The sequence below is a fragment of the Populus alba genome, chromosome 14, assembly GCF_005239225.2.
Source record: "Populus alba chromosome 14, ASM523922v2, whole genome shotgun sequence".
NCBI lineage: Eukaryota > Viridiplantae > Streptophyta > Magnoliopsida > Malpighiales > Salicaceae > Populus > Populus alba.
This window is the reverse complement of record NC_133297.1, coordinates 1,489,903-1,503,366: the sequence shown is the minus strand read 5'-3', so window position 1 is coordinate 1,503,366 and position 13,464 is coordinate 1,489,903. Positions and strand designations below refer to the sequence as shown.

The 13,464-nt window shown below is 34.1% G+C and overlaps 2 protein-coding genes across 3 annotated transcripts; both read left to right on the top strand.

Moving 5' to 3' along the window:
- Positions 1-699: 699 nt before the first annotated feature.
- LOC118036664 (small ribosomal subunit protein uS14z/uS14y/uS14x-like) lies at positions 700-2,038 on the top strand. Of its 2 annotated transcripts, XM_035042458.2 has the most exons (3): positions 720-890; positions 1,306-1,405; positions 1,864-2,038. In XM_035042458.2, the coding sequence occupies exons 1-3, from the start codon at positions 829-831 to the stop codon at positions 1,870-1,872; spliced, it is 171 nt and encodes a 56-aa protein (XP_034898349.1). In that variant the 5' UTR covers positions 720-828; the 3' UTR covers positions 1,873-2,038. The 2 variants fall into 2 exon arrangements, with proteins under 2 accessions (XP_034898333.1, XP_034898349.1); XM_035042442.2 differs by lacking the exon at positions 1,864-2,038 and having other exon boundaries at positions 700-890; positions 1,306-1,781.
- A 2,944-nt stretch (positions 2,039-4,982) lies between these two features.
- Positions 4,983-7,998, top strand: LOC118036681 (uncharacterized). Its single transcript, XM_035042467.2, has 3 exons — positions 4,983-5,882; positions 7,347-7,408; positions 7,526-7,998. Exons 1-3 carry the CDS (start codon positions 5,786-5,788, stop codon positions 7,721-7,723), a joined length of 357 nt encoding a protein of 118 aa, XP_034898358.1. The 5' UTR covers positions 4,983-5,785; the 3' UTR covers positions 7,724-7,998.
- Positions 7,999-13,464: the final 5,466 nt, after the last annotated feature.

Below are 13,464 nucleotides of genomic sequence, written 5' to 3'. Positions count from 1 at the left end.
TCTCAGTTTAGTATTTTATTCATTGTTTTTTTCTCACCCTGAAAAAGTTATGTTTGGCATGCTCTTATGGGATTGTAAACTACTAAACTATGAATTCCTACATTTGAAACCACGACTAAACCAATATGTAGCATAGTCATATTTTTTTAGAAGTGGATCAACCAGCCATAGACAATCAACTTAGAAAATGACAAATTGCTAATTATAAATCAATTCACACCAATAATTTAAATACTATAATAAAAAATCAAACTCATATTTAAAGTAAAATACATAGAATAAAACTATTTACACTTAACTTACCTAAAGGGGTGTTTTCTTTGCTGGGAACAATGCAATTCATAATTTTTTTTATTAAAAACAATGCAATCCAATATTTTTTTGATACAAAAGTTGCTGTATATGGATTTTCCTATCTTTATTTAAAATTAAATATATTATAAGAAATTAATCACCATCATTCGTCATTCTTTTGGAAAATATCTGTGTAAAAAAAATTAAGGATTAAATCATAGTTAAATTAAATAAAATATTGACATAATAAAATTTAGTTTATTTGATTAAATTTTAATAACCTAATAACTTTTTAACCGGGTTAATATTAAGGATTTGTTTTTAAAAATAAAACAATATCGTTATAATTTATCAAAATATACCGATAATTGATCCAAGCCCATGTAGTTTTCCAAGTCAGTTGTGACAACTATGAAATGACCTATAAAAGCAGCAACATATCACCTCCCAAGTATACGAAATCGCGGTCAGGGTTTTTGGCACTTGAGGGCGGCGCAGCGAGTCAGGCATTACTCCGTCGATCACAACAACTAGATGGGCCACTCAAATATTTGGAACTCGCATCCCAAGAGCTACGGTCCTGGATCCCGAACCTGGTATTTTATGGAACTCAGCTTCTCTTTGTTTGTTTTTTTATTTTTTATTTTTTTTATTTACCGCCATCTTGATTTGATGATTCCCATGTTGTTTTTGTTTAATGTCCTGTCTTCTTTTTGAATTGGTGTTCGATGTCTGTATGCTATTTTTTTTCGTTGCTTAGTTTTCAAATTTGAAAGAACAACTCATGAAATCCATATTTGCTTAAGTTTTTGCTTAGGTTTGATGTTTTTCTTGATTGCCTTGTTTGTTTAGGTCCTTGTAAAATGATAGTGATCCCTTTTAGGTCAAGATATTGTATTTTTTTCTATTGATTATCTAGTTGCTATGTGGACTAAATCTCTTTCCTGAGTGAATTTCCCGTCCTTACTTCATTCAGTTAAGGATTTTGATTTGAAATCTCCTTGTTGGCAGCCGAGTGTGTGGAAACCCTCATGGGATAATCAGGAAGTATGGACTGATGTGTTGTAGGCAGTGCTTCCGCAGCAATGCGAAGGAAATAGGCTTCATCAAGGTAAGACGACAGAAATATTTTTTAATTCCGTTATTTTTATTTTTTCATTTATTTTTTTTGGCTCATACAGTCTTATGGTTGCTGCATGAACTGTTTTCGGAATGTCTTTAATTTTGGATTGGTAAATAGTTTGTCATACAATTTTGAACTCTAGAGATCCTATATTTTCTGATAATTTTTACAATGAACTGTTTGTTTAGATAAATCCCATAAGTTAGAATGAAGCAAAACAGGAACCAATTCGACTTGGCTTGAATTTGTAGTGGCCTCTTTTATTATGCAAGGTTCACGGTTTGAACTCTCCCTAGAGTATTTGAGCCTTCAACCGTCCTCTCTTTGCAAAGGAAAAAGGAATAAAATAAGAACTTTAACCAAACTTCAAAAACAAATTCTTTGAAGTGTGGTAAATTTGTTTATTAAGTGAGGTGAGACATATTCGTATTTGTTTCTGACTGCAGTACCGCTGAATGGAGAACTCGTTGATATCTGTTTTTGAAGGCTCTGTCTGAAATATGGTGTGCGGGAGTTTTATCTTCCTTTTCTTTTATCATCTCCAGTGATGTAATCTACTGAATTCTGAAGTCTTAACTATATTGTCTTGTGTTATTTTTCGAAAGGAATTTGTTTAGAGTATTTAGATTTGTGTTTTCATTTCATTCGTAGCACGCCGTTTATGTTTTGTGATGGTTTCTCCTTTGTTAAGAGTTCTGTTTTAACATTAGCCAATCCTGGGGATTTACCGATGTGGTTTTTGGTCAAAGCATGCACTTGTTCAACAGATTTGTGTAAAGAGGAACCCAACCCAGATACCTTATTGAACTGATGTTCAAGTACCACATGGTAATTCTTGCAACCTTAGCTCAGACAGTGGAATTTTTTTTGGTTCGCCTGGATGGCCTTGGTGTTAGGTTCCTGTGTCACCCGACCCATGATTTTAAGTCAGCTGGGGCCAGGTTACTATCAAAGTCGTGTTTCCAAAAGTAATTTAGCCTGACATTCAACCGGTTAAAGCAATTTACCAAGTTCTTTCATATCTCTTATGTTTCATATTGTTAGTTAAATTTCTTTGCATCATGATAAATGACTGTCCTCCGCCAAGAATTACACGAATAATTCAATTTAATGCCAAACGGCAAGACTTGGAATTGTGAATTTCTTAATTTTAATGTACTGCTTATCCAGTTAAACGTGATTAGTGAAGGAAAACAAGTTCCAAATGCGAAATAGCCAAATGGTCATGCCGCTTGGCGCGCGCGCACAGTCAAGATCGCTATTGCCAATGACCAAGTGTACCCCGAAGCTCGTAAAATGGTATAACGTGGTTGCCAAATTCAAGGAAATTGAAATAGAGGACCTTAACCAGCTATGATCCAAGAAGTTCTTGGAAAATTCTTTCTGGATTATAAGAAATAGAAACCACTGAAGAGATGGGTTGCACCACTAGGTTATATCGTAATTTTGCAGTCAAAACTGCTACCCTTATCTTTTTCTTTAAGCAAATGAGAAATTATGAACAGGGCACGTACCAGTGATACACACACGCTCGATTTTCTTTCGCGTGCTTGTATTGCATGGCTTTGTATTGGGGGCTCACTGTGTAATCCACTCACCATCCTCGATTTTGATGCCTGTTGGGGTCTGGTCACTAGCAAGGTCGTGTTTCCAAAAGATTGCTTGAACATGCAAGTCCCAGGTATTCGTGACGCTGTCTGAACTAGATGAATTATTAGCCGCTTCTATTTCTTACACAAAGAAAATAATTTCGAATAATCTACAATTATTAAAATAGGAACCTGGCCGTCTTATGTTGGAAAGAAAAGAAAACCATAAAATAACCAGGAAAAACAAAGAAATAAAATATAAATATCCGAAAATACCTACGAAATGTAAAAAATAAATAAAAAACATCTCCAGGGTATAATTCAGGGACCTTTTCGACTTCAACTGGTCAATATGGCTCTCAGAACATCATGGTAAAATTTAAACACTATAAAAAATTATATATATTTTTGTTAAAAAAAATTCATATGACACGTATGAACTGTTTGATGGATTTAAACTAGTAGCCATAGTATGACAAATCCATATCTGATAGCTTAAATCTGCCGAGTCTCTTGCATCAATTCGACTCGATCAGGGCAAATGAATTACTAACAAGAGTTGTATCTGAAACACTCCTGGTCCAGATAGAGAATGAGCCTAAATTGCAAAAACAGAACCCACAGCCAATGATACTTCCAACCTTGAAATTGTCCTTAGTTATTTACGATCTATTTCTTACACGCTCACAATGCCCTTACGGGAGCTCTGTTTGTTTGTTGTGATTTTGATGTGTGATGGGATTACAAGCTTACAAGACTTGTTTATGTAGTTAGGCTTGTAGACGAAGGTAGTTTTGATATTACTAGAAATGGATTGATTCATGATCCATTCAGATGAATTATATTTTGAGTATTGATGCTTCTAATATGATAATTTTTAGTATTTTATTATATTTTTTTTTTGGATTCAGTGTTTTAATTCGGATTTATTTATTTATTTTCTTTATGTTTTAAAATTCTTTGTTAATTCCTAAAAGAATAGTAGAGTTTTTTTAACCTATTTAAATTTCTTGTAACCTCTTAAATAAAGCAGCCACAGTATCTTTTATTTCCACACAATAAAAATGATGAATTGAGGATTCACGTAATCCATTAATTAATCTTCGGTATCCTTCTCTTGTGATTTCTTGCCGTTACTGTACAGTGTAGCTTCCGCCTGCGCAATAGTTTTTTGCGTCCCTTCGCAGTTCCAATTATGAAGACCTGTGATGCATTAAATTGGATCAAATTTTCCATTAAATATTAATCTTGTTAAATCTTGATCTTCAATCAGTTGTCCAGCTTCTCGCTTTCATCTTCCCCATCAACAATGTCGGGTCTCTGTCCCGTATTTCGTGCTTTGAAAGGCTTAATTTGCCCATACTTCGATGACTCTTCTGTGAAGAAAGAGAAGAATTTCAAGTCAAAAGTTAATGCTTCTATATATATATATATATATCGGCTGGCTGCTTGCCTTCCATTATGGATATCGTCCTGCTCTTGGCTTTTAAGGAGATAAATTATTACTGCAAATTTTGACCGAGAAAACTTTCAGTTGTCGTTTCCCAGGCAAGAGAGAGAACCACATGCACATCAAAATTCTGAATAATAATTCTGATAAGTGATATCCAAAAGAGCTCACAAAGTGACTTTAAACAGCTAGGATTGAAAATTTCGTTAATTTTTTTACTATTTAGAAAATAAAAAATTATACGAACTAAAAACAAATGTCTAAATAGTAGAATTTGGTGTCTTGAAAAACCTCAAAACATCATATCTTGATGCCTGCGACATGCATCTCTTGCATTAAAAATGTTATGTCTTGTCAAGGCAGTTAGCATCATCACTACTCCAAAATACCCTGGATTAGCATGTCATTAGAAGAGGGTCTTACATCGTTCATCCAACCGTAGAATTTGACTCTTTAGTTAGTGAGATCAGTGCTCTTCTTGAACTGAAAGAAGAGTACTGGAGCAGCTTTCCAGTACTTAAAGAAAAATAAGATCTCTAGCTAGTTCAGTTAATAAAACTGCTTAACATCTCATAGATTTTCTTTTCTTGGTTGCCAAGGAGTATTCGGATCATCAACTAACTTAGCCCCCAAGGAGATGTAAGAGCTGGAACTTCGTATGATCGTATCAATGATCCTCTAGCTAGGAGGGTTGGTCCAGTGATAAACGAGTTTACTTTCTTCATAGTTATAGCATCAAATTTAATAGGAAACTCCTAGCAAAAAAGGAAACGGTGTCGTTGAATAAACAAGGTGATGCATGGCTGTTCGGTGCCAAATTGCTTTTGCTTTGCTGTCAGGACTCAGGAGCAGCAGAGGACGTGCCTGACGGCTCGCATTCCACCACAACTCTTTCGAAATCTGCATTAATTTCTTTCATTCATTCCTCACTGTTCTCTTCCACACTAAAAAGCATACAACACAAAGACAAAACCCCAATTTAATCCCTTCCTGCATCTCTCTAGCAATGTGAGACAATGATGCCCACATGCTTTCTTTTATTGTTCACTTACCATCATAAAAACAACGCAGTCTCTTTTTTTAATTTCCTAGACATGGGCTCTTACCCTTTTACTCCTTATCTCCTCTGATTTTCTGGAAGACTTTCGTGCTCTCTCAATCTTTTGTGACGAAAGCTGATCAGCGACCATCCCTTTTCTTCTGGTCTTCTCTGTGGGCTTACTTGCATACTAAGGGGCTGTAAGGTGTCTTCTTAAGGAAAGATTCTACAGTTAGGTTCGAGGAGACAGGCTTTTGTTTGTGTGTCCTTTCTGTTATTCTCAATACATTATGAAGGTTTCTGGTCTCTGGATTTTGTACTTGATGGCTGGGACAGCCTTAATGTTCCTTAACTGCTCACCAGGCACAACTTGCTTGGCAATTACTGGTAAGTGCCTAAGCGGTACTACTAACTATTTTCAGCTCCACTTGTGGTTTTGTTTGCATCATCGCACTATAAGACAAAGACATTGGCAGAAAATTTATGATTTCATGTAGGATCTTGTAGAGATTCTCATTCTCATTGTCTTTTCTTAATTTGGTTGTTGGATTTTGATTCTTGACATTGCTTGCTCTTTTTATTGCATGTTCACGTTTGGTTCTCACAATTAGGAAACAGATTGAGAAAATAATGCAATGATAACCTTTTTTGTGTGTGGAGATATGTTTTCAATGATCGATACCTAAAATGAGTTCGGCCCCTCTTCACTACGAATTGTCAATGTCAAGGCTATGATTCTGATCTCTCTCTGTAATTGAAGCAGAACTGTTTGTTTTCTTTCACCTATCAATTGCCGAAGTCACACTAAGAAATCGGGGCTTGCAATACAAAATCCTTGTGTAGCTGAGTCCCTGCTTTTACTTGAGAGTCGAATTTCGTGATCCCTATTGGGTTGTTCTATCATCATACCAGCAGCTAGCATTTATTATTGTAGTTAGCCGCCATGACAAATCAGGTGACAGTATACATAGAAATCCAAATCATGCCCGAGTAAAGCTTTTTAAATCCGAAATATTTATCAAGCAATCAATATATTTAATCATTATTGTGCTTTAAGTTAGAACACAGGCATTTCTGCAACTCGACAGACTGGAGAGTACTGTTAAATAATATTCATCGGTGGCCAAAATTCTTTTTAAACATGGAGCGCTGGGTGGATTCTATTATCAGGCGCATTGATTTATGCAAAAATGAATTCTTAGTTCAAAGGCTTGTGTAACCAAAGGAAGACTAGCCACTAGATACAAAAATAAAGAAGAGGTGCTTAGCTTTCCCTTCTTAAAATCCCTGCTTTGGAGAGGGCATAACTTGTATTCATCTGGCACCTGTCGTTGTTCTTGAATGGATCCTTGGTTGTAGAGACTGAATAGTTAGCAGAAGAGTGAATAATATGTATTTGTTGTCTTGTAATCATGCTGCAACTTAAGGGTCAGTCCAGAATATGCTGGCTTCAAATCATGGGATTCTTTGAACAATTGGAAATCTTTTCCAGATACAACAATAAAGTGCGCATTGTGCAGCAAGGACCGCAACAATTATACATTTGTGGGCAATTAGTCCTTGGAAACAACAATTTTTTGGCCATTTCTTGTATTCTTTGCCTTTCCAACAGTGGATAAGGGTTGTCAAACCTTGTATGATCAAATTAAATGTTATGTGGAGTCTTTTGGAATTCATGTCAGTGATTATGCTGTGGAATTGGTGCACAAGATCTTGTAAGATGGTTTTTCCAGAGAGAAATTGTTCAATGATGCTGAAACACCAATTTTTGAATTGTTCTTATCATTGGCTAGCAGGAACCAATGGCTAGTAAACATGCTAACACTATGTTATTCCTGAATGTAATTCCAGATGTGGTCTTCACTGACTCTAGTGGTAGCATGACAATGGCAACAACAAGCAGGAAGCTCAAGGTACATGCACTGTAGGCATAAAAGGCTAATATAAGAATCATTCATTTTGCTTTAATTATGAAGATGCAACGAAGTAATTAACTGATCCCTTTTTATTCTTATCCTATGAAACTGCAGGACAATGGCTATCATCTGAACGATGATGTTAGGACCAATGCACACAACGTGAACCTGGAAGATTACCACCCTATCGATCCAGTTCCAAGTTCAAAAGCTTCCATAAAACCTGGTCCTATTGAGCATGGCACTCCTCTTAACCCATTAATTCCCAAGCCTTCTCCTCCTAGACCTGGTCATCCAAAACCCTTGGGTTAGCTTGGTGAACATACTCATTTCTCAAAAATGAAGTAGCCCTTAATCTCTATCTGGTGTTTTGTGTACGTGCCTTGCCTGTTTTAATGTCTGCGTATAGCTAACTCTTGTATCCTGCTTTGCCTGGTTTGAATTTTCTTGTAATTTGATGATGTTCTTGGGATTTGCTATCCCTCAACAATAACTCTAATGTTTATGCAGTGAATTAATGTAGCAAGATCGCTTTCTTCCCTGAGTGGAGTAATGATTGACAGATCTTGCTGCATGCTTTTTCGTTATATTACTTGCTTACACTTCGTTATCCATATCTGTGGCCTGAAAGAGATGCTCAAGCTCGTCTCCTAATCTATGGTTGGTCACTTTAACCTACCACGCACCTTTTTAGATTTGTTAAAAGCTTCTTCTTGTGCTCTTGTATCCTTTTTCTTATAATTTCAATACCGGATTAATGGCCGGGTTTTGAACAAGTTATCGGGTCAACATGAATTTTTAACTAGGTCAGTGAATTTTTATTTATTTTGTTTTTTTTTTTTTTCAGCTTGGAATAGTCTAGATCCTAAGTTGACCAGTTAAATGGATCTGGCTTGATCAGTATCCATTACAATTCGAAATAAAATCTAAATATTCTGATCAAATTCATAGAATCAAAATCAGAGAATCAATCACGTTTAATAGCTGTAGTGTATACTCTTTATTTATCTACGAGAATTGTTCATGAAGAAAATGAAAAAGAAAAAAGAAAATATCTTTATTAACTTGAGTGCTAACGAAGGAACAGACGTCTTTCATAGAGGTCCTTGTATACATTAATTTCACAAGCATGCAAAATGCTCGTAGCGTCCAAGTCTTGATTCTGATTCATAGACCTCAAACTCGTCCATTTCAGTTCAAGAAAGGTTTAAGCAATTAATTAACCTTAATTAATATAAGCTTTGCCTACTTATCATTCCTCCCTGACCGAAGGATCTGGGGATTCCAGCTATAAGCATTATGAGACCTTCAATCAATGGCAACTCCATTTCTAACTTTACATCTACTTTTGTTTTTGCAATTCTTGACGAATATATTGCTTGAAGTTTAATTTCCCTGAATATTATACTGAGAATTATATATACCTACTAAGCAACTGGCTAGCAGAAAACAAGCCAAAAACCAAACCAAATGTTGTCCCTCTCGAGAGTCCTAACAAGAATTGAGTGCTAACCATGAACAAGCTTGATCTAGAGGGTGACCAAAACCAAACCTAAAAGCAGAAGAAAGATCAAGGAAAGTAGAATTATCCACGCACCAACCCTCATTGACCAGACCGAGAACAAAAACGATACCTTCTTCTCCAAGCTAAATCTTATTTACCATCCAATTTTTCCCATCAATCAACGTCTCACCTAGCTAGTGCACCAATATTCTCCTAGCTCATTCTCTCTTCACAATCTCTCAATGAGAAGATAGAGAGAATCATGATAAGACTTGCAAAAGAGAGCCCCAACCATCATTTAGTCCCTACGTGCTGTCTCACTCTTTTTCCTTCTTTTCTTCTCTGGGCTTGCTAGTGGAAAGATGAGCATCGTACTCATTAAAGCAGTTGGACCAAGGAAAAAAGCCATTTATCCTAACTCTCAAAGTGGGGCATCGCTCGTTAGTTTAGAAACGTTACTTAATGTAAAGCTTAGTTACTTTAAAACCAATTATAATATAAATTGTTGCTCAAGTCACGACACTTTCTAAGTCCTAACGATCATGATTTGTTAATAAATATTTGATTTTAAACTGATTGCCATCTTTTTTAATTTACTAACGAATTAGCTTGCCTGTAAATCAGTGCAGATGTCAGCTTGGAACCAAATGATGTCCTTGTCAACTTTTTAGTTTGCTAAATCATTTCATGTTAAGGGATTTTAATTATTTTCTTATTTTTTTCTAAAAAAATAGTTTTGTAATTTCTATCTCCAGTTAGGAAGCCATCACCGTCCAAACCACCGGTTCCCATCAACGGAACCAGATCAAAAAAGTTATAACCTAGTGCATATTTCTTAGGTTTCAATGCCCGTGTAAAGCTCTGTTTAGCATCGTATTGCAGTACAAGGAATAAAGCGGCGCGATGTTGTGTTTTACTCAAATCATAAATTTGAGTCTGTTTAATTAGTTAATTAATACGCAACATGGTTTTACACAGGTAACTTAATTTAAAAAAAAAAACAATTTATGAATTTTTTAAAACCAGTTTTTCAAACCCCAACGTAAAAAAACTACCATAATACCAAAATTACATTAAAATAGAAAAGGAGCCACTGGGGCACATGAGATCAATAGCCTATATATAAAAGGAAGGGAAATACTCATTTAGAGAGAGAGGCAAGGACAGAAACAGACAGCTTGGGACAGGGCATCCTAGAAAGATCAGCTATGCTTTTCTATCCGCTCATGTAGTGTTTTTCTCCTTGATCCTTACGCGCAGTGATGATATCGGAGTGCTTGGGACATCTTTTATTGCAATAAAACAGTGCTAACTACTCACGTCAGGTGCTTGTAAGAGAAAGAACAAGTTGAGGGTGTGATTGGGTGCTTGGGTTAGGTTTATCACCATTTTTGCAAGGCAATTAAGCACTTCTGATGAATGTTTGTAGAGAAGAATATTGCTTGACATGAGTAGTGTTAATAAAGCAATCACTTCCATCTCCATCATCTTGCCTCATAAAATAATGATGTATCGTTCTCTGGAGTTATAATTCCTTGCCATCTAATCAATAAGATGTTTAATAATTAAAGCTTGCCAATAAAATGAAAAATTTAAACAAAAACGCCTGGTTGGGCAAAAGCTTGTTTGCGTCATTGTTGCCGGCCGGTTTAAGTCACAAGTCATTGATTGCCGAGTCAATCCGCAAATAACATAGTTTTGGAAAATGTTTTTTTTTTTTTATAAACATCCCAATTAAGTCTCATTTAGGCCTTACCTATTAATTGGATCGTGGATATTTTAAGTTTGATCGAGTTAATATTTAAAATAAGTTTTAAATATACAAGTTATAAATCAATTTATGGTCAAATTTAATAATTATGGTTTGTAGAACTTATGATTTCTATGTGAAGAGAATTGTTTATAAAGAAAAAGAAAAGGAAAAAAAAAGAGAATGTCGATCTTTATTAATTTGAGTGCTAACGAAGGAACAGACTTTTCCCGAGTGGTCCTTTTATACATTAATTTTACGAGCACATGCGAAGTACTGCTCGCAGCGTCCAAGTCGTGATTCTGATTCACAGACCTCAAACTCGTCCATGGCAATTTGTATAGTTTTTCCGCAGTAGATTTTCCATTGCTGCTTTGTTTGCCTAGCTGTAGCAGAAGCTAGCGGCCACTAGATCCTGTTCGTTACATAACTGCACACTAAAACTAACTTCCTTTTAATTTTTTATTGGCTCGAAATAATTATCTTAATTACATTAAGCCTTAATTTTTTTTTATAGTTTTAAAACCCGACTTAGGTTAACCTGAGACCCGATTGCCCGAAGCTATAACCAGACCGGATTTAAAAAAATAAAGAAAGGCAAAATTAATCCAAGATGACGCGGCGATCTAGTTGACCTGACAAGATCCGGTCAAAAACTCAATTGTAATCCTTTGACTTTTTTTTTTAACTAAAATGATGTCGTTTTGATTTTAAAAAAAATTAACCCGGTCAAAACCTGAGCCTTGAACCGACTGATTTCCTTTTTTTTTTAAGATATAGTAACCTTGGTTATTAAATACAGATTCATGTGACCTAGACTTATTTATGTTTCATAAAAATAAAAGGAATAATTAATCAATTGTGATCCGATAAAATACCTTAATTGACCCACAACCCAATCAAAACCCTTTATTTTTTTAAAATAAAAATCACAAAAATATTACTTTGATTCATTAAAAAAAATAATTAATTTGTCCAACCTTGATCTAGACATTGTCCTACATCAATCTCTTTGTTGAATTTGATAACTATAACAATAACAATCAAGTTTTTAATTGAATTAATTAAATTTATATTTGGAGACATGTTACTTTAGAGAGAAAAATATTAATTCTGGTATTAATAACTTCCTAAAATTTAAAAAATAACTGATTTTGATGGGCAAGAGTGCTTTTTAAGGCCTTCCCCACTCTTCAAAGAGTTGTTATGTCAGTTGGAGATGATGAATGTTCAGTAATGTTTTAGCTAGGGTGGGTAGAATAACTATAAATTAAATTCAATTAAATTCATTCAAGAGAGGCACGCTTTTATTTCTGCCAAAGCTGCCTACCTCTCCCCCCCTTTTTCTACAAGGCAGCTAGTTAGTGCGAGTTAAGGCTCAAAATAGCCCTGCATACACCCTGAATATGATTCCACATATATACTCAAGCTAAGTAGATAAAATGCATGCTTAACACAAAAATTAATAATAATAATAATAATAATAATAATAATAATAATAAGAAAGCACTATCCAAAGTATTTCGAAGGTTAAAAATAAATAAGAATTAATGTGGGGTCCGGGGTGGAAAGAAGTTGGATTGATTTTGATACCACACGGGTTAATAAAGCAAACACTAATGACTTGGATTAACTTAATATAGAGTTTGAGTTATAAAAACTCAAAGCAGGATGATAGTCCTTTTTCAACAAAAGAATATTAATTATAGTTAGTTAGCATTTGGTTATTGGGGACGCAAGTGACTTTCCTAGGCCCATATATTAATTATTGGGTTTTGATTTAGTTGGTGATTACATTCTTTATTCTCCTTATTAAGTGGTTGATGTTCTACTTGTTTGTTTGAAAATACAATAATTATTGTTTTTAGATATTTTTAAAAATATATTTATCTTAAAAAAATAATAATTTAGATTTTTTAGTTTTTTTTTTATAATTTTAATATGTTGATGTAAAAAAAATCTAAAAAATAAAATATTTTTAAGTGAAAAATACCATGTATTACAATACCAAACACACTTAAAAAATATTAAAAAAAAAAAAGAAAAAAAAGGTTTTTACAAGAAGCAAAGCGTACTTAAGCATGTAATTCAAAATTCAAAAAGCAACGTTTTGTTATTATCTTGAAAAAAAAAATCAAATAGTAAGGGCACAAGGAATATATTTCATGTTTAAAAATATATTTCAAAGTATATAAATTCAATAAAAAAATATTATATAAACAAATTTATTTTATCATTATTTATATCTTTTGAATTAAACTTTTCTTTTCTTTGTACCTATCTTTTTTATCATAAAATACTAACTAATCACAATTAAATGAAACCTTAGAACACATTACCACGCACAAAACATCATTACCCCCATGTTATAGTGAATTTTTTTTACTTCAAGAGATGATTAAACTATGATTATTAAATTATTATTTTTAGATGATATGTTTTGGAATCTAACTAGAAAAACAAAAGGGCATTGAAGTCTCTCCATCCCATCTCTCTTTTATTGCTTGAATAAATCCATGAATAAATGTCTTGTCAGCACAATTAGGTTGTCTAACCATGATTTCTATTTGTCCGATGTCTTACTTTTGAATATCACTTTCCATTTTACCTCAAGCAAGAGACATAAACCATCATTTGGGTCTAGGAAAAGCATGATGAATATGATCAAATGATGATGAAGAATTGTTTTAGCTATCAAAACAAAGATTAAAAAATAGATTTTTTTTTTTCTCTAAATATTCTAATAATAAGAGTTTAAGAACAAAAAATTTGTTTTTTCTATAATTTTAAGCTCAAGCT